General features: G+C 41.8%; 1 protein-coding gene and 1 pseudogene across 9 annotated transcripts; both read right to left on the bottom strand.

Annotated features, from left to right (window-relative positions):
• Positions 1-214: 214 nt before the first annotated feature.
• Positions 215-20,830, bottom strand: PRPF4 (pre-mRNA splicing tri-snRNP complex factor PRPF4). 8 transcript variants are annotated; one of them, XM_081527449.1, is made up of 14 exons: positions 20,725-20,830; positions 19,842-20,019; positions 18,066-18,252; positions 11,110-11,197; positions 10,622-10,701; positions 10,359-10,452; positions 9,760-9,854; positions 8,290-8,348; positions 7,718-7,841; positions 5,282-5,371; positions 2,411-2,533; positions 2,193-2,300; positions 1,984-2,102; positions 215-1,105 (listed from the first exon to the last, which is right to left on the bottom strand). In XM_081527449.1, the coding sequence occupies exons 1-14, from the start codon at positions 20,755-20,757 to the stop codon at positions 912-914; spliced, it is 1,572 nt and encodes a 523-aa protein (XP_081383575.1). In that variant the 5' UTR covers positions 20,758-20,830; the 3' UTR covers positions 215-911. The 8 variants fall into 8 exon arrangements, with proteins under 8 accessions (XP_081383575.1, XP_081383596.1, XP_081383586.1 ...); XM_081527470.1 differs by having other exon boundaries at positions 18,066-18,249; XM_081527460.1 differs by having other exon boundaries at positions 19,842-20,022; positions 20,731-20,830.
• Positions 15,219-15,743, bottom strand: LOC145520655 (U6 snRNA-associated Sm-like protein LSm3 pseudogene; annotated as a pseudogene). The gene has a single exon (XR_014064698.1). The product of XR_014064698.1 is annotated as a U6 snRNA-associated Sm-like protein LSm3 pseudogene (transcript).
• Positions 20,831-20,858: the final 28 nt, after the last annotated feature.

Below are 20,858 nucleotides of genomic sequence, written 5' to 3'. Positions count from 1 at the left end.
GGACCAATGGCTGGGACTCAGGAAATGCTTCACTATACAAAATAATTCTTTAGGACAGTTTTTTAAATAGGATTTTACTCTGTAGCAAATGTGTAATAAAAAAAAGTTTATGTTTAGGAATACCCATTAGGGATTTTTTTTCCAGAGTTATCTCCACATGAAGGGTACATATAAATAACCAACAGAAAAGAACTTGCACAACAGAGACATCATGTTTGCTTTCTAAAAATTTCATTGAATCTTGACACAATGGCCTAGCTTTGGGGTAACACAAAGGATGCCAAACTTCAAAGCAAAATGGAAGACATCTTCTGAAGAGGCAGATGCTCACTTCTGAACTTCCCGATGCAGCTGGCATTCCAAGTGAACTCAAGAGGATGAGGTCAAACCTCTACTGCGTAACCCGGGACACAGCTGTGGTCTGCGTCTTCGCCTTCCACTCTCAGGGTTCGCTCTGTCAGGCACTGCTCAGCCAGCGCACAGTGAGATGTGCCTCTCTACCTGAGGGCTTCCTGCACAGAGCACAGCCATCTTGCTCTCTGGGTCACATGGAGTCCTGAAACATGTACCATGTAATGGAAAGCCAGGCTTCAAGAAGTAAAAATCCTGAGTGCTCTGAGGGAAGCAAGAGGACATTCCAACAAAAGATTAATAAAAACAATGTCTACAAAGTTCATGGAGGGGCTTGAAGATGAAAACTAAAATTTTTCAACCATGGAAGAGGTTGACCAGCTCCCAGGGACTGGGCTGCTCGCCTCAAGTGGGTGCTGAGACAGAAATTCAATTCTTTTGAGGATCTATATACATGGTAGTTGGCAAAATACATGATAGAACAAAACACATCAATTCCTTTCTTTTGAAAATGGCTCTAAAGGGAGAGTGAGGCTCGAGTCCTTCCTCAACGGTCCCGCCTACTCAGCCATCCAGAGCTTGAAGGTCCTGTCGTAGGAGCAAGTGGCTATGAGCTGCCCATCAGAGGAAATGTCTAGGCCCATCACTTTGCCTTCATGGCCGGCCAGAGTCTTCAGAGGGGACCAGCCTGGGTGAGTCCAGATCTTGGCTGTGTTATCATAGGCACCAGTGAGCAAGAAATTCCCATGGATAGCTACAAAAGAGAACAGGAACTACTTCAGGAATTGACATATTCAGAAGAGTGTAAGAAAATAAAAGAACCCAGATCTGCCAGGTGTGTGCTCAGTCGTGGCCGACTCTTTGTGACCCCATGGACTGTAGCCCGTCAGGCTCCTCTGTCCATGGAATTTCCCAGGCAAGAATATTAGAGTGGGTTACTTCCCTGGCATCCCAGTGGTTAAGACTCCATGCCTCCACTGCAGGGGGCATGGGTTTGACCCCTGGTTGGGAAACTAAGATCCCACATGCCACATGAGGGGGGAAAAAAAATCTAAAGCAATCAATACTGGAGTGGGTTGCTATTTTCTCCTCCAGAGGATCTTCCCAACCCAGGGATCAAACCCATGCCTCTTGCATCTCGTGCACTGGCAGGTGGATTCTTTACCGCTGTGCCACCTGGGAAGTCCCCAAATCTACTAGAATATACTATTTTGAAAAAGATGGTATTTCAGCATTCACACAATGCCAACACTCCAATCTGCATGTCTACTAGGCCTCTACAAAACAGAGGACAACTACAGACAGACTTAGGGAAACAAATAACGTTATTAGGGTCTTTTGCCTCTTTCCCTGACAGACAACCTATGCAGAATAATATTAAGAATTAAGTGCTTGGACCTTCCATGGAAAATAAAATATGCACAGGAATCTTCACTTCCTAGCAACAAGAAGTATGCAGTCATAGTTCTGTCTGAAAGGGTGGTCGAGGGAAGGAAATTATCATTTGTTCCTTCAACAGGGTCCAAATTCTCTCATGTTCCCCTTTCAAGTTAAGCTAACACCTGGCCTGCATTCCACGCAAATGCAGTCTGTCTGTCTTGTAGTTAGGCTTACAACAGAAGGAAAACTTACGCTCAAATTTGACACCTGTCACTAAGTTCTGATGGGCAGGAATGGTATAGACACAACGTCGCTGTCGAAGGTCCCACACTTTGCAGGTGTTGTCACCACTGCCAGTTGCAATGTGGTAGCTGTGGATCAGATATAGCGATGAAGTGAGAAACACAGAGCACTTTCTGACCAACAACCCAGTGCACCCCTCATTTTGTGAGCTTATTTACCCATTGGGGGAGAAATTTATTCCATATATTTCCTTCAGGTGACCTTCTAGGAACATGATACAACGTCCTGTGCGCAGGTCCCAAACTCGACCAAATGCATCCAGTCCCCTGACAAAACAATTCATGAATGAGTACTTTGAACCCAGTTCTCTGTGGAAGCAGGCAGATGTCAGAGGTGAGATGACTGAGCTGCCCCGGCTATGTGGAAGAAGCCTTACCCGGTGCCAGCCAAAGAGCCATCTTGATGGAAGGCGATGTCGTACACGCCCATGCTGTGGCCCTCCTGATGCAGGATCTCCTCCTGAGCTTCCAAATCCCATAAGCGCCATGATCGGTCATAGCTTAAAAAGTCAAGCTAACAATCAACCAGCAGATACTCAAAGTGTACAAAGTGCTTCAATGTACCAAGTGCTGTAAATAGTTGTAGCTCAAGTTATATTTCTGAAACTACTCATACAACCATATTAACAAATTCTTTTCTGGCATAAATAATGTCTCCACAACTAAGCGTATCTGTCTTGGGTGCTAAATGGGAAACTGTGGACTGCCTATGCCTAAAAAGCTACCTCAGTGGCGAATTCCCTGAGAATGGCCCAGAACAAAGACTCTGTTGTCTACTTTCTTCCCCGATTTCACTGTTATGTCCTTCCATTCACTGAGTATTTACTGGGTCCTAAATTGAATATTGAGGATATAATCAATCACAAATAGATCAACAGAATATAACAGAATAGAGAGTATACAAATAGGCCCACATATACATGGTCAAATGATTTTCACTGAGGCCACCAAAGCAATTTCAATAGTGAAAATCTCAATAAATGATGAGAAAACTGTACTATATAGGGAAATAAAGATAAAATAAATAAAAAATTCTCAATTAAAAAATGGGTAAAGCATCTGAACACTGAACAAAAGAAAATACACAAAGGCTCAATAAGCATATGACTCAACATCAACAGTCATCAGAGTAATAAAAACTGAAACCATGAGATTTCACTACATAGTTGCAAGATTGGGCAAAATGATGAGACTGGCAATGCCAAATGTTGCAAGGATGTAAAAAAAAAAGAAACAACAACACTAGAATGCTGGGAATGTAGAATGATACCAACACTATGGAAAACCACTTGGAAGTTTTAAAAGTTAAATATAATCTATCCTATAACCTTGCAATTGCATTCCAAGGTATTTATTCAAGAGAAAGGAAAGACAAATAGGTCCACAAAAAGTACTGGACAAGAGTACGTATAGTAGCTTTATTCTTACCAGCCAAAAGTTGGAAACAGCCCAAGTGTCCACCAATGGGAGAATGGATAAACTGGCAGTTATGCAACTGAATACTTCTCAGCAATAAAAAGGAACTACTGATATATGCAACGACAAGAATGAATCTTAAAAATGTTGTGCTGAGTAAAAGAACCCAGACACAAATGAGTTTATAAGGTATGAACAGACAGAATTAATTTATGGTCACAGAAATCAGGGCAGGGGTTGTTCTGGAAAGGGGAGTTGGCTGGGAAAGGCATGAGGGAACTTTCTGGGGTGATGCAAGTGTTCTATCAACAAGTGCATGGCTGTGAGCAGAACTGATGCCGTCTTGGGCCCGTACAGTTCTTCCTATCCTCCTGCTGACCCCACCCAGAATGGTACTGTGGTAAATCACTTTCTATTGTCAAGGGCTTTTATTAATGGTTAATAGATATTGTTTAACAACCATTAGGACCAGGAGACCTCCATGCCCTGTTAGTCCTCAAACAATGAAGACCTTTGCTGTGTATTCCCAGCACCTACTGGTTACCCATTCATAAATCTTGACTTAGGAATGTACTTCCTGCTTCCAAGCACAGACCCCCATACCCTAGGTTAACTATAAAATTGCCACAATGGCCTCTTGAAGGTGCAGACTGCAGCTGTGAATGCTTCAGGATTGCTGACTGCCAGATTCCACCCTGTAAGTGACCCTATAATAAACTGATCCACTGGTTATATGGATGGAGTTGTCTGCCTTGATTATTCATCTCAAGATGCTTCTCAGGAACATCCCTTGTGGTACGGTGGATAAGAATCCGCCTGCCAATGCAGGGGACATGGGTTCAGTCCCTGGTCCGGGATGACTCCACATGACGTGGGCCACCCATGCGCCACAAGTACTGAGCCTGTGCGCCACAAGTACTGAGCCTGTGCGCCACAAGTACTGAGCCTGTGCGCCACAAGTACTGAGCCTGTGCGCCACAAGTACTGAGCCTGTGCGCCACAAGTACTGAGCCTGTGCGCCGCAAGTACTGAGCCTGTGCGCCGCAAGTACTGAGCCTGTGCGCCGCAAGTACTGAGCCTGTGCGCCGCAAGTACTGAGCCTGTGCGCCACAAGTACTGAGCCTGTGCGCCACAAGTACTGAGCCTGCGAGCCTAGAGCCTGAGCTTAGTCAGCAACAAGAGAAGCCACTGCAATGAGAAGCATGTGTGCTACAACAAAAGCAGCCCCCGTTCATCACAACTAGAGAAAGCCCATAAGCAGCAACGAAGACTCAGTGCAACCAAAATTAAAACAAAAAAAAGATGACGTCTCAGTCTGGTGGGCACTTTTTGTTCCCTTGGACCTCCAACAACAGGGATGTGGGTCATGTGAATGTATGCATTTGTCAAGACTGACTAAATTATACACTTAAATCCAGTTCACTGTGTGTAAATTGTATCTCAAAAACTTCCTTAATAGATTCAGGCCTCACTTAATTTATAGAACCAAGAAAAGAGACTGATCTGTAAGCAGTGAAGTTATAATACAACGTATAACCCACCCCACCGCCCCCCTCAACCAAAAATGCACTTCTAGTATTGGCCAAGAAAGAGAAGAGGGAAAAACTCTAGCTTTCTGGCAATTAGTGACTGAAATTTCAGATTAACTGCAATTTAAAGCCAAATACACTTAGCCTTACACTGTATCATATAGTCTTTTTTGATTCTGATTCATTGCAGTCCAAGAAAATATTACTTGAAGATCTCTACTCCAAAAATTTACTTGGCAGTTATCCATAAAGGGTTAACAAGGTGCCACAGGCCTGTATGGACAGAATGAGAGGATGGCTTACCAGGTGGTACCTAAGAAACGTCCTGATGGATGCCACATTACCCGGGCCACACGCACCGTGTGGCCTTCAATATCTGCCACCGGTTCATCACTGAAAAGGAACCAAATATTCTAAGTAAACCATTTTACAGTCATGCAAATATTCACTGAATTTTTTTTGAATTGTTGAGCATACAGGCATACATTCTGCATGGGTTGACAGGCCAAATTGTAACTTGTAATTTGTTAAAATTTTAGGGCCAATGATAATCTAATCACCTCCCAAGGTTATAAAAGCTTCGGGACTATTACATGCGTCCACAGGGGGAACTGCCCATTTCTGGTTGTTCAGTCGCCAGTTGTGTGCTACTCTTTGCGGCTCCATGGACTGCAGCGCGCCAGGCCTCCCTGTCCTTCACCATCTCCTGGAGCTTGCTCAAACTCATGTCCATTGAGTCAATGATACCAACCAACCATCTCATCCTCTGTCGTCCCCTTCTGCTTTCAATCTTTCGCAGCATCAGGGTATTTTCCAGTGAGTCAGTTCTTCTCCTCAGGTGGCCAAAGTATTGGAGCTTCAGCATCAGTCCTTCCACTGAATATTCAGGGTTGATATCCTTTAGGATTGACTGATTTGATATCCTTGCAGTTCAAGGGACTCTCAAGAGTTTTCTCCAACACCACAATTCAAAAGCATCAATTCTTCGGTGCTCAGACTTCTTTATGGTCCAACTCTCACATCCATAAATGACTACTGGAAAAACCATAGCTTTGATTATACATACCTCTGTTAGCAAAGTGACGCCTCTGCTTTTTAATATGCTATCTAGGTTTGTTATTGCTCTTCCAAGAGGCAAGTGTCTTAATTTCATGGTTGAAGTTGACATCTACAGTGATTTTGGAGCCCAAGAAAATAAAGTCTGTCACTGTTTGCACTGTTTCCCCATCTATTTGCCATGAAGTGATGGGACTGGATGCCATGATCTTTGTTTTTTCAATGTGAGTTCTAAGCCAGCTTTTTCTCTCTCTTCTTTCACTTTTCATCAAGAGGCTCTTTAGTTCCTCTTCGCTTTTTCCCATAAAGGTGGTGTCATCTGCATATCTGAGGTTATTGATACTTCTCACGGCAATCTTGATTCTGGCTTGTGCTTCATCCAGCTTGGCATTTCTCATGATGTACTCTGCATGTAAGTCAAATAAGCAGGGTGACAATATATAGCCTTGATGTACTCCTTTCCAAATTTTGATCAGTCTGTTGTTCCATGTCCAGTTCTAACTGTTGCTTCTTGACCTGCATACAGGTTTCATAGAAGGCAGGTCAAGTGGTCTGCTATTCCCATCTCTTTCAGAATTTTCCACAATTTGTTGATTCATACAGTCAAAGGCTTTAGCGTAGTCAATGAACCAGAAGCAGATGCCATAGCACTTCAGTAAACACTGTCCTTCTATTTCAATTCACTATGTCAACAAACTCTTAATTCTACACCACTTAAGATTAAGAGAAAAATAAAAGATACTTCAACCTACAAGCAAAATAATTTCTCTGAACCAAAGGACTGGTGAGATTCTAGAAAGAAACATACTTTGATAGAGATGAGGGCGATATCAAACAGTTCTGGTGCAAGTGGATTACAGATAATTTTATCTCAAACTTCAGCTTGTTCAAGGATCCACATGAAAGAAGAACTCCTAAACAGAGGCTTTGTTTCCTCTCAGTGGCCATTAAATTCTACTACCAGCAACAGCAGAAAGAAGATCTGAAACACCAGTGAAAGGAAATAAACACAAACCCTAAAGAGGGCAATTAAAGAGGGAACACTGTTAATGCGCATACACAGAACTCATCAAAGCCCTAGGGGAACAAATATTGCTAGGTATTACCAAAGCCAATTAAAACCTGCTGTGCTCACAGGTAAGATCCTGTCTAGCGGAGTAGAGACACTAATTAGCTCCTCATAAAATCCTAGAACAAAAGCCTCATGTGCTTTCCCAAAGAAGGAAAACTAAGCAACTGAATTCAGAAGTCTTTTAGGCAACAATATGCATATTTCTAACTATTTGTTGGAAAACAATAAATAATCACAAACACATTACAATAAACAAACCTGTTGTAACTGGAAAATATGGTTTAGGTAAAGGATAACGATATTGGGAGGAGACATCACTTCCTTGGCAATACTGCTAGACATAACCTTCTTTCTCTCCCCTCTGGCTGTTTGCTAAGAACCAATGTGCTGTCTGGAGTATTATTTTCAGTCAATCTACCAAATAGCGCATTTCTCCAATGCCAATCTATTGCATGGCAGGTATAATGGATCATTCCAGAATAACTGGAGCCAGGAAACAGCAGTCACTATATTAGAGGCAAAAACCAAGGTACAGAGTTCTAGGTCCCTAGGGCCAACCAATCAACTATTTACTCTAGTGACTGCCATGTGAACAGAACAGTAATATTCACCTGTCAAGGCTCCAAAGCTTCACAGAACCATCAGCAGCACAAGAGGCCAGATTGACATCTTTTTGGTCCAAAGAGACAGTGGATTTGGGATGGAATACAATCGCTCCCACATTTGTGTTATGGCCTAAAGGAGTGTAAGAGATGAAAATTAAAGGGCTGCTGTCCTGTTATAACTTAAGTGTAAATATACACAATGAGGAATATTATATATACACATTTCAGAAAACGTGAACCTGTAAAGTATTAAAGTAGTTATTCTACTAAAAAATTGAAATTTTAAAATTTAAACTAACGTATAAATTACATTAAAAAAAAAGCTAAACACACAAAAAATGTTTCTTGGTTTAGAGACTGTAAATGCCAGAGTGGGGCCGGACATGAGAGAGAAATATGCATAGGACGTCATTATCATTCAGCCTTGCAGTCAAAGAAAACCAAACCAAGTCAGATAATATCAATAATTAATCATGTGTGTACTGGGTTTGAGTGTCTGGTAGAACTTTAAGAGTTATACTGCTTGATAGAGTTCAAATTGGGAAAAAGACCAAGATTTAGGTAAGAGTCTAACCCACCTCGAAGAGTGTGAAGGAGGTTGCAATCGGGAACAGACCAGAGCTTGCAAAGCCCACTCCTATCAAATACAAAGGAAAGCATCTCAGCCAGGGTTGGTCTGGGAAGGAAAAGGTATCTTGGTAACACTACTAAAGGACAATTTCTTCTTACCCCCCCAAAACTGTTACAGTGGCAGATAAAATAGAAAAGACTTATCATTTGAAGGGTTATGTAAGAAAGCTACAGCCAGGTCTGATGCAAAGGCCTTTACTGGACTATAAATATTATAGCACAAGTTGCTCTTCGCCTTAACTTTTGGACCAATTTCTAGGGAAAGTAGGACAAATTAAACTATCTAACTGTAATATTAATAATGATACTAGCTCCTTAAATATGAATAGCATAGTACTACTTACAAAGTAATTAAATTAAAAAACTGCTTTATTTTGAAAAATTCCAACAAATTACCTTCATATCTATCATCTCAAATGATCCTTATAACAGACTTGTGAGGTACATAAGACAGGAATGATCATTTCTACTTTACTTGTGTATTCATTTTATTTTCTGTAATTAACTTTTTAAATTGGAGCATAGACGATTTACAATGTTGTGTCAGTTTCTGCTGCACAACAAAGTGAGTCATTTCTACTTTATAATAAAGAGAGCTGAGGCTTGAAGAGGTGGATGGATCTATGAAGGTCCTTGGTTTTCTCCTGAATCGCAGTCTCGATTTCTGCCTAGTTAAGTAGCTTCTGTGTATACAATGTAAGGAAGATTGCCCCTCACTAGATGACAATGTCCCACAAGAACAACTAAATAACTGAACAGAACAAAACAACAAAGTTTTCATATCTTAAAAGTTTTTTGCACATGTGATGGCAAACAGAATAAACACAAAAATGGTAATCTGCTTTACTTTACAGATAGAGAAACTGAAGCTTACAGAGATGAAGTATCTTGCTTAGGTCACATAACTAAAAAGGAAAAGCTGTATCAAGGTGTGTATAGTTAATCTATAAACTCCCTGTATTAATATATCTGCTCCAAAATGATACTAATGCCAAAAATATGACTGACACATGCTAACTGAAAGCTCTATTATAAACTACAATGGGTGTGCATCACCATCTCTAGTTTGATGTGATCATGAGTAGCAGGGGAAAATGGGGTAGCAATGGCCTTCTATTTGTTTTTCACCTTTTTTCTGAAAATAGCTCGGTCGTGTCCGACTCTTTGCGACCCCATGGACTATAGAGTCCATGGAATTCTCAAGGCCACAATATTGGAGTGGGCAGCCTTTCCCTTCTCCAGGGGATCTTCCCAACCCAGGGATTGAACACAGGTTTCCCACAATGCAGGTGGATTCTTTACCAGCTGAGCCACCAGGGAAGCCAAGAAATGGGCTTATAAAACAAATGTTGACTTTTCCCCCAGAACCCCATTTAGGGAAAACAAAACAAAACAAAACACTGTAAAATGGGACTTACCAACAAGCTGTGGCCAGCATTTTGGAATCGGGACTAAAGTGACAGTAGGAGATAGGCCGATCATCCCCAATCTGACTGCAGAAATTATTCAAAGACTTAAAAAAAAGACAAACAAGGAATCATTAAATGCTAAACCAAGACTTTCTTGGCTTTTCCACCATTAAAAAAAAAAAAAACCTTTTCAGTTTTAACCCAGCCTAGGATTCCCACCCCTCCTTTTTTGTCAGGAGACACTTCTACAAATGAATGAATGAACAGAGTCAAGGCTTATCTGAAACTCCCCCATGCTGTCATGGAAAGTCTGTGTCGCTAGCTTCTCTGTCAGCTAAATATAAACCAGAAAGCCATGGCAAGATCTAAAGTACAGTCTAACATACTAGAAGGGAGAATTAAAGCACAGGAACCATAGGCCTCTGCCTAGTACAAAGTACAGTAGGTTCCCTGCCACCTTAACTGATGGGTCCTCCCAAGCAGCAACAGTGCAAGCAAAGAAGAAGATGTACAGCTGCTTTTATTTGTTAGAGGCGGGCCAAGGTAGAACATTTAATGAATACTGCAGAAATCTTTAAGACATTGGGCAGTCGCTGAGAGCATCTTACTCGGAGAGATTTGTGCAGCTCCTGCACCTGGGAGGTTCTGGCTGTCTCAGGGATCTCTTTATGGAGACGGGCCTCTTCCAAGCGTTTCACTGCCCTGTAACGCAGAAAACATCACCGCCCTGGGCAAACAGGCTGGAAGCAAGGTCCACAGAAGGCTCTGTGCCACTCCACTTCCACTACCAACCACAGTCCTTATAAAGCAGATCCTCAGTCCCTGAGAGGAAACAAGAAGCATGCTTCTTCCTCCTCAGATTTCTCCTTACCTGGGCAGTGAATAATTAGCAATCCACAGTCTGGCAACCTTCAGGCTGTTTGGTCCTTCATGGTACCAGGTCTGCTGATACTGAAAGTTAAGTAGAGCAGAAATGTCAAGTCTGAAGCATCTCTGCCTCTTTCACAGTTATCAACCCCCTACTGTAACGGCCCAGAAAACAGGTGAACTAGTTCAGTATAATATGATGAAATACGGTATATGCACTTTCTGCTGTGTTTCTTTCTATGAGTTCTTACTGGATGGTTTCTGGTTCCTTTTTAAAAGGGAAATGAGGAATGCTGTGCTTCTTTCCTGAAATGGGAAACTCGCTTACCTCCACTTATATCTACAAAGGAACCACAAACAACTGCCAACAACTATTCCTGAGCAGCAGTCGCCAACCCCTGCTCTGCCCCTCATCCTAGGCAAACAGAAAACAAGAGAACTGCCCCCTTGTTTCCAGCATGCTTACACTATGCAGCCAAGGACGTATTTTACCTCTTCTTTGGACTTCTTTGATTTCTCATCATCTTTTTTGGTCTTTTTTAAGGCATCAGTACCAACCACTGAGAGGATATTTCTTAACCTGTAACAAAAAAGATCAGAATTTAAATAGAGTTGAGATAAGGTAAAGTAAGACCTTCCCCTTACTTCACTCAGTGCCACAGTGTGCTGGATACTCTTGACACACAGTATAAAAAATGACTAAGAAACAGCCCTTGACTTCACAGGGTGCTAAGGGGAATCATGAGTAAACAACCTAGACTTGGAGGGAAGCAGGGAAGGCCTTATGGAGGAGATGCTCTCTAAACTGAGACCTCAACCAATCAGGTCATAGGTCAAGAATGTTCGGAAAGGACAGCTAAGGCAGAGGGTTCAACAAATGTGAAGGTCTGGAGGCAAGAAAAGCATGTTGAGCCTGGAATCAAAACAGTTCAGTATGGCTGAAGCATGAGCTACTGGGAAAGGCTGAGTGAGAGAAATGGCTGCGAATCTAAGTAGGGACCAGGTCACAATGCGCTCCTAATGCCATGGTGAGGAGGGTTAACATTTGAGAAAGACTCCTGGAAAAGTATGGAGAATGGATTAAAGAGGGAAGAACAAAGGCGGGAACTCAGTACACTGTGGTATCCTCCCACTTGAGTCTTAATGGACTGAGTAAGACAGTGGGGAGACTCAAGACATTCACCTAAGGGACACAAACAACAAACAGTAAAAGTATATCCTTTGCAAGGCTATTAACAAAGTAACGTACCATGACAGAGCATCATGTCGGGGCTACTTTACCAGGGATCAGAGGTTAGGAAGGACTTCTTTAAGGAGGTGGTATTTAAGCTGCAACCAAAAGAATTAAAAAGCTCTAAAAGGCAAGAGCTCCAGTATCTTGCCTAGAAAATCCGTGGACAGAGGAGCCTGGCAGTCTACAGTCCATAGGGTCACAAGAGTCAGACACAACTTAGCGACTAAATCACAACACAAAAGGCAAGAGAGGGGAACAGAAAAAGGAAAATTAAGTCGAAAGAAAAAAAAGCTCGAGTATCCCAGGAGGACCATTATGGCTACTAAGTCTAGTAAACTGGGGAAGAGTGGTACAAGGTAAGGATGAAGAGCATGTTAGGAGTTTTTTACTCTAAGTTTAGTAAGAGACACTGTAGGATTTTAAGCAAACAATTAATACAGCACATCTGGGGTTATTACAATAGTCTAAATTTGAAACTAGTGGAAGGAGAGAAAAGAGGACATGCTGGAGGTACATTTCAGAAGTAGAATAAACAAGATTTTGCTGATGTGTTACACAGAAGGTGAGGCAGGTTTTTAACTGAAAACTGTATGAATGGTTGCATTATTTGCAAGGAGAATAGGAAAAAGATGGAAAATAGATGAGTTCCACATCAGTTCAGTTTAGTTGCTCAGTCGTGACCCCATAGACTGCAGCACACCAGGCCTCCCTGTCCATCATCAACTCCCAGAGTTTACTCAAACTCATGTCCATTGAGTCAGTGATGCCATCCAACCATCGCATCCTCTGTCGTCCCCTTCTCCTCCTGCCCTCAATCTTTCCCAGCCTCAGGGTCTTTTCAAGTGAGTCAGTTCTTCGCATCAGGTGGCCAAAGGATTGGAGTTTCAGCTTCAGCATCAGTCCTTCCCGTGAATATTCAGGACTGATCTCCTTTAGGATGGACTGGTTGGAACTCCTTGCAGTCCAAGGGACTCTCAAGAGTCTTCTCCAACACCACAGTTCAAAAGCATCAATTCTTCGGCGCTCACCTTGCTTTAGAGTCCAACCCTCACATCCATACATGACTACTGGAAAAACCATAGCCTTGACTAGATGGACCTTTGTTGGCAAAGTAATGTCTCTGTTTTTTAACATGCTGTCTAGGTTGGTCATAACTTTTCTTCCAAGGAGTAAGCGTCTTTTAATTTCATTCAACGTAGGTCCACAAATAAAGGTAAATTGGAAGTGGTCAAGCAGGAGATGGAAAGAATAAACATCGACATCTTAGGAATCAGTGAACTAAAATGGATGGGAATGGGCAAATTTAATTCAGATGACCATTAAATCTACTACTGTGGGCAAGAATCCCTTAGAAGAAATGGAGTAGCCATCATAGTCAATAAAAGAGTCTGAAATGCAGTACTTGGGTACAATCTGAAAAATGACAGAATGATCTCAGTTCATTTCCAAGGCAAACCATTCAACATCACAGTAACCCAAGTTTAAGCCCCAGCCACTGATGCCCAAGAAGTTGAAGCTAACCAGTTCTATGAAGACCTATAAGACCTTCTAGAACTAACACCACAAAAAATGTCCTGTTAATCACAGGGGATTGTAATGCAAAAGCAGCAAGTCACGAGATACTTGGAGTAACAGGCAAGATTGGCCTTAGAGTACAAAATGAAGTAGGACAAAGGCTAACACAATTCTGCCAAAAGAATACACTGGTCATAGTAAACACCGTTTTCCAACAACACAAGGGACAACTTTACATGTGGACATCACCAAATGTCAGACTGATTTTATTCTTTGCAGTCGAAAATGGAGCAGCTCTATCCACTCAGCAAAAAAAAGACCTGGAGCTGACTGTGGCTCAGATCATCAGCTCCTTATAGCAAAATTCAGGTTTAAACTAAAGAAAGCAAGGAAAACCACTAAGCCATTCAGATACGACCTAAATCAAATCCTCCATGATCATACAGCGGAGGTAACAAACAGATTCAAGGGATTAGATCTGGTAAACAGAGTGTCTGAAGAACTATGGACAGAGGTTCACAATACTGTACATGAGGCACTGACTAAAACCATCCCAAAGGAAAAGAAATGCAAGAAGGCAAAGTGGTTGTCTGACAAAGCCTTACAAATAGCTGAGGAAAGAAGAGAAGTGAAAAGCAAGGGAGAAAGGGAAAGGTATACCCAACTGAATGCAGAGTTCCAGAGACTAGCAGGGAGAGAGAAGGCCTTCTTCAACGAACAATGAGAAGAAACAGAGGAAAACAGAAGGGGAATGACTAGAGATCTCTTCAAGAAAACTGGAGATATCAAAGGAATAATTCATGCAAAGATGGGCACAATAATGGACAGAAACAGTAGAGACCTAATAGAAGCAGAAGGGATCAAGAAAAGGTGGCAAGAATACACAGAAGAACCGTACAAAAAAGATCTTAATGATCTGGATAGCCATGATGGTGTGGTCACTCACCTAGAGCCAAACATCATGGAGTGTGAAATCATGCGGGCCTTCCGAAGCACTGCTGCCAATAAAGCTAGTGGAGGTGATGGAATTCCAGCTGAGCTATTTCATATCCTAAAAGATGATGCTATTAAAGTGCTGCATTCAGTATGTCAGCAAATTTGGGAAAACCCAGCAATGGCCACAGGACTGAAAAAGGTCAATCTTCATCCTAATTCCTAAGAAGGGCAGTACTAAAGAACGTTCAAACTACCAGACAATTGCACTCACTTCCCATGCTAGTAAGGTTATGCTCAAAATCCTTTAAGCTAGGCTTCAGCAGTACTTGAATGGAAACTTCCAGATGTACACGCTGGGTTTAGAAAAGGCAGAGGAACCAGAGACCAAACCGCCAACATTCACTGATCATAGAGAAAGCAAAGGAATTACAGAAAAACATCTACTTCTGTTTCACTGACTATGCAAAAACCTTTGACTGTGTGGATCACACTGTGAAAAACTCTTAAAGAGATGTGAATACCAGACCATCTTACCTGTCACCTGAGAAACCTATATGCGAGTCAAGAAAACAACAGTTAGAACCTTATATGGAAAAAATGACTGGTTCAAAATTAAGAAAGGAGTATGACAAGGCCGTATACTGTCATTCCGCTTATTTAACTTATATTTAGAGTACATCATGGAAATGCCAGGCTGGATGACTCACAAGTTGGAATCAAGATTGCTTGGAGAAATATCAACAACCTCAGATATGCAGATGATACCACTCTAATGGCAGAAAGCGAGGAGGAACTAAAGAGCTTCTTGATGAGGGTGAAAGAGAGAGTGAAAAAGTCGGCCTGAAACTCAATATTAAAAAATCTAATTAGATGGCCTCTGGTCTTTTTTTTTTTTTTTTGTATCGCGGCGATCACATTTATTGGAAGGGTTGGAGAAAAATAAAAATGCTGTTTAGCTGAAGAATTTGTGAGTTATCTACAAATCAACTTATTTCAGGAGTGGAAGAATTCTTGGTTATTTCTTAGTATCAAGATGTACGTTGGTCTCTCTTTTGAATATCTTCCACATTCAAAGAGGCACTCACACTGTATAGCCCATCTTCCACACGGGATAAATTCTCCATTTCAGCCAACTCTCAATGGCGGGGCAACTAGCACAACACCGTCTCCCCGTACAAAGAGCATCAGAATATTCCATTTTGTTGATTTATGTATCTCTTCATATGTTTCTTCATCAATTTCTATAGTTGTCACAGTTTCTTCCACATCGCCCAATATCATATTTAAATGTTGATCATAAGCATGTAACCTGCCTCGAAGCTCTCTGTCGTTTCTCATCTTCACATAGATGCGCTCGTCCAGGCTGAGCCGGATGAGATCCAGGGGCTCTTCCACAGCGTTGGTCGTTTGTTGCTGGTCCACGTCATCCGCCATCTTTCAAACCCTGCGCTCTTTCGGCCTCTGGTCTTAACACTTCATGGCAAACAAAAGAGGAAAAGGTGGAAGCAGAGACAAATTTCCTCTTCTTGGGATGAGGAAAATCACTGCGGATGGTGACTGTAGCCATGAAATTAAAGATGATTGCTTCTTCAAAGGAAAGCAATGATAAACCTAGACAGTCTATTAAAAAGCAGAGATACCACTTAGCTGAAAAAGGTCCATACAGTCACAGTTATGGTGTTTCCAGTAGTCACGTACGCACGTGAGAATTGGACCATAAAGAAGGCAGAGTGCTGAAGAACTGATGCTTTCAAACTGTGGTGCTGGAGAAGGCTCTTGAGAGTCCCTTGGATAGCAAGGAGATCAAACCAGTCAATCCCAAAGGAAATCAACCCTGAATATTCATTGGAAGGACTGATGCTGAAGCTGAAGCTCCATACTCTGGCCACCTGATGAAAACAGCCAACTAACTGGAAGAGACCATGAGGCTGGGAAAGACTGAAGATAGCAGGAGAAGAGGGCAACAGAGGATGAGATGGTAGGATGGCACATCAATTCAATGGACATGAACTTGGGCAAACTCCAGGAGGTGGTGAGGTACAGGGAGACCTGGTGTGCTGCAGTCCCTGGGGTTGCAAAGAGTCAGACATGATTTGGTGACTGAACAACAACAACAACTTAGAGATGTCAAATTTGACACTATAAAGTACCTAGGCTACAGAGACCTGGGAGTCATCAGACTCCATGCCATGGGAGTCCATATAAACTCCATATGAACCATGCCATGGGAATGGATCTGATCCCTCATGGTTGGTGTAGGACAAGGACAAACAACAGCAGTTTATAAAGGTTACACAGGGGGAAAACGAGGTTTAGAAGAATTAGCTAAAGAAACAGGAGGAAAACCAGGAGGACTGGGTTTTATGGGAGCCAAGGAAAGGGAGTGTTTGAAGGATGGAATAGTTGGCAGTGTACTAGGGCTCTTCTCAGCAAAGATGAGCTGATGACCTTAATGAACAGCCATGTCAATGCGGCAGTGGTCAGTCAGTCTGCGCTGGGTTGAACAGTGGTAAGGGCCTCAAGAGGGTGAATGTAGTAAGTGAGGAATAGTTGAGCCCCAAGTCCTGAAGAGGCAGGCAGGTCACATCCTCCTAACTGCACACGACTAGCCTGTCACTGAGAGATTTTGGAACTTCAGAATCACAAGAGTAGCATTATCTGAGGACAGTACCTCTTTTCAATAACATCCAAAAAACACTTACCATCATGTTTTATGTTAATGACAAAAAATGCATTTGCTGTTTAAATTTTCAGAGTTGAGTGACAAATTTTACCCAACTCAAAACTACACACTAAGGAGAGGAAGGGGAGGGAACATGTTAACATCTTCACAGTTTATAAAGAAAAATTAGTAGTGGAGAATAGACTGGCCTAAGACTTAGATTATGGACTAAATCATATTCACACAACTTAATAAGACATTCTGTCAACATTATGTGAGACATTCTATTAAAGTTTTAGCTACAAATACCAAGTAAATAATGGCAGAAAGTGAAGAGGAACTAAAGAGCCTCTTGATGAAAGTGAACGAGAGTGAAAAAAGCTGGCTTCAACTAAACATTCAAAAAATGAACATTATGGCATCTGGTTGAATCACTTCATGGCAAATAGATAGGGGAAAAGTGCAAAGTGTCAGATTTCCTTTTCTTGGGCTTCAAAATCAATGTGGATGGTGACTGCAGCCATGAAATTAAAAGATATCTGCTCCTTGGAAGAAAAACTATGACAAACCTAGACAGTGTATTAAAAAGCAGAGATATCACTTTGCCGAAAAAGATCAGTACAGTCAAGGTTATGTTTTTCCAGTAGTCATGTATGGATGTGGACCATAAAGAAGGCAGAGTACCGAAGAATTGATGCTTTTGAACTGTGGGGTCGGAGAAGACTCTTGAGAGTCCGTTGGACAGCAAGGAGATCAAACCAGTCAATCCTAAAGGAAATCAACCCTGAAAATTCACTGGAAGGACTGATGCTGAAACTGCAGCTCCAATACTTTGGCCACCTGATGTGAAGAGCCAACTCATTGGAAAAGACCCTGATGCTGGGAAAGATAGGGGGCAGGAGGAGAAGAGGACAGGATGAGACAGGTGGATGGCATCACTGACTCAATGGACATGAGTTTGAGCAAGCTCCGGGAGACAGCGAAGGACAGGGAAGTTCATGGGGTCACAAAGAGTTGGACATGACTTAGTGACTGAACAACAACTAAAATCTGGAACTATAACCCTGTGATTTAAAAAGAGCAAGTACTTAGAAAGGGTACCTTTCTCTTCTTTCAGCAGGACCTTCTCCAAAAAGTGTGATGGGTTCTCCCAAAGCTCTAAGGCAAGCCTTGACCTCTGAGTCATCTGTGGAAACGTTGATTTGCCGGGCTCGCTTCCTTCTCTCAAACTCTGCTAACACTTCAGCCTGTCGCTCACTGATGTGCTCTTCAATTTCAAACACTTCTCCTATACATAGAACAAGCAACATCAGCATAACCACCGACCTTCAATACATAGAACAAGCAACATCAGCATAACCACCGACCTTCTTCAATTAGGGAGAGAGAAAGCAGCTCTTACAACTGGAGTCTGCTTGCCTCTAGGGACAGTTAACTAATCTGTTAGAAACTTTAGTTTCTCAGTTTATTAAAGTATGCCAAACACAGAAAACTAAAGGAGGTTTTAAAGGCCAGAAACTGGTTCAAGTCATCTTGTTTCATTTGGCAACTTACACTTACAGAAACAAACAGCTTTCATGAGACAATGAGACTATAGACCACTTTTAACAAGTTAACTAGGCTTTCTATCCATGGCAAAATAGAAACATTTTTTTAACAGTTGCCAAAGCTACTCTCTGAAACAGTCTCAGTATAGGAACACTAACAAATGTAACAGTAAACTGGAAATAATTACCATGAAAATGATAATTATTCAGGCTTTTTGGATAATCTAGTAGCTAGTTTTAAAACTCACATAAAATACAAGCATTTGGATGAGAAGTGAGAAGTACAGCAGTGATGCAGTCATGTTTAAAATAACATAAAAGGTTTAAAACTCATCAAAAGTACATGTGTATAGAAAAAAAAAATGTGTGGGAGGGTCGATGAGAAACTTGACAGAAGTGCTATCTGCAGAGAAGTCTTTTTATACCCTTCCATACTGTCTGAATTTATGACAAACATGAATGATTTTATTTTAAAAATATAGTAGACTACTAGTTACTGGCATGAAAAAATACCCTCAACAGTGTGTGCATACTTATTGGCTTACTTGTTTCCAACTCTTTGTGACCTGGTGGACTGTAGCCCACCAGTTCCCTCTGTCCATGGGGTTTTACATGCAAGAAATATTGGAGTAGGTTGCCATTTCCTCTTCCAGGGGATCTTCCCCACTCAGTGATCAAACCCATCTTGTGTTCTGTGTCTCCTGCATTGCAGGTGAATTCTTTACCCACTGAGCCATCGGGAAAGCCCCTTTAACAGTATTCAGAATGACAAATGCAGGTTACAAAGCAATTTATCGTGGTTTCATTTATGTAAAAAAAAATGTGTTTTTACAGCTTTATTAAGTTCTTGAAATACAGCTTCAATTAATAAAGATTACAGGTTTTTCTACTTCATATATTTCTGTATTGTTTAATTGCTTTCAAAATAAAGATGGCTACCATTTTAAAATTTAAAAGAGATAATTTCATTTTGGGTGAAAAACAACTGGAAAACGAAAAAGAGGAGATTAGGAAACGCAGTAGCTCCAAGCCAACGCCAAAACTACACTAGATCTCCAGAACACAAAGGGAATCACTCTGAATCCAGATACACACTGAATAAATTCCTAGTAAAATTACTAAGAATTCACTGAAGAAAATCTGTATAAAAAGCTTTAAGAAAAAGTTCTCTGGATGATGATACCAAGTCAGGTAGGCAGAGAATATGGCCTTCGATAGGTGCAAGCTTATTATTTGAAATTTTTTGACATAAACTAGTGATATTTAAGTTGAGGCAGGTAATTATTACAGAAAATTTGAGCACCAAAGGTGCTCACAATCTGCATCTTACCAGAGGTTATGTTAATGTTTCCTGCTTCAATTCCTGCTTTGAGTCCTTCTTTTCCCAAAAGCCCAGATTCTCCTTTGGCCAGACGCTCCCTCTCCTTCTCTTCCAAACTTCCGTAATAGATGTGTGGTTTCTTCACAACAGGAGCCACTAAGTCATCTGGTGCCTTAGTTTTGGTTGCCTGCTAAAACAAAGACCTAGATTAACCTCAAGCTTAATCTTAGCAATCTAATAGGTTTCCCAGCAGAACGCAGCTTATTTAGAGCTGCAAACCTATTTCTTCCCCCACACAAAGGACAAACCAGACACCAGTTAAAATGTGTCTTCCTTGATCTGGGGGTGGAGGGAGAGAGTGGTTCCAGTCTCTTAATCACTTAAGTTCTGTAGACAGGAAGAGATGGATAAAACTAGTGAATTTCTCGAGCTGATTTTTCTATCAAAGGTTTTCTCTCGAACATGTTTATCTCATACGGTTGCTTCCAGAATTACTGCTCATCACAGGGGATATCAAGGATAACTTAAATAACCAACGCGATGGTACGGGGGACAAGTTAGAAAGCTGTTCATACATTTCAAACGCTTCGGACATGAAGCGGTAGATACTAAGTTAGGAGGCCTCGTTACAATTAAAGAGTTCCGAGAGTGTCATAAATCTTGGCCAAGACTCTACTCCCTTTCAGAGCTCCGTTTCTGAACCAGACGGAAAAGATATTTACATTTCGGAGCTGTAGTGAGAGGCGAAAATGAGCTACAACAGATGAAAGCACTCAAGAATCAGGAAAACACTGCAGCCTTCCTCCTCGGCCCTCCACCGCCGTAGCCCGTTCCCTAACGGCCCTGTTTCGCAGGGACCCCCACCCCTCAGCGCTCCCTGCCAGAATGAGACCTGTACCGTGGAGGAGGGTCGTGAGGAAGCCATGCCGGGCTCCGGGGCCGAGAAGTCCCAGCGAAAGCCGTGCTCTACGTTTCAGACCGTCCACCGCGCGCCCAGCAAAGCGGAACTACGTCACCGACCGGAAG

Source organism: Giraffa tippelskirchi, chromosome 1 (genome assembly GCF_054371585.1).
Source record: "Giraffa tippelskirchi isolate mGirTip1 chromosome 1, T2T-mGirTip1v1.2.pri, whole genome shotgun sequence".
NCBI classification, from domain to species: domain Eukaryota; kingdom Metazoa; phylum Chordata; class Mammalia; order Artiodactyla; family Giraffidae; genus Giraffa; species Giraffa tippelskirchi.
The sequence above is the reverse complement of the archived record's forward strand: the minus strand, read 5'-3'. Positions and strand labels throughout refer to the sequence as shown.

Excerpts from the sequence above, each read along its gene's own strand:
- PRPF4 (XM_081527449.1), bottom strand. The coding sequence starts at position 20,757 with ATGGCTTCCTCACGACCCTCCTCCACGGTACAG. Across the intron at positions 10,453-10,621 it reads GCTAATTATTCACTGCCCAG|GGCAGTGAAACGCTTGGAAG; the intron begins GTAAGGAGAAAT and ends TCTGCGTTACAG. Across the intron at positions 2,301-2,410 it reads GGCTCTTTGGCTGGCACCGG|GGGACTGGATGCATTTGGTC; the intron begins GTAAGGCTTCTT and ends TTGTTTTGTCAG.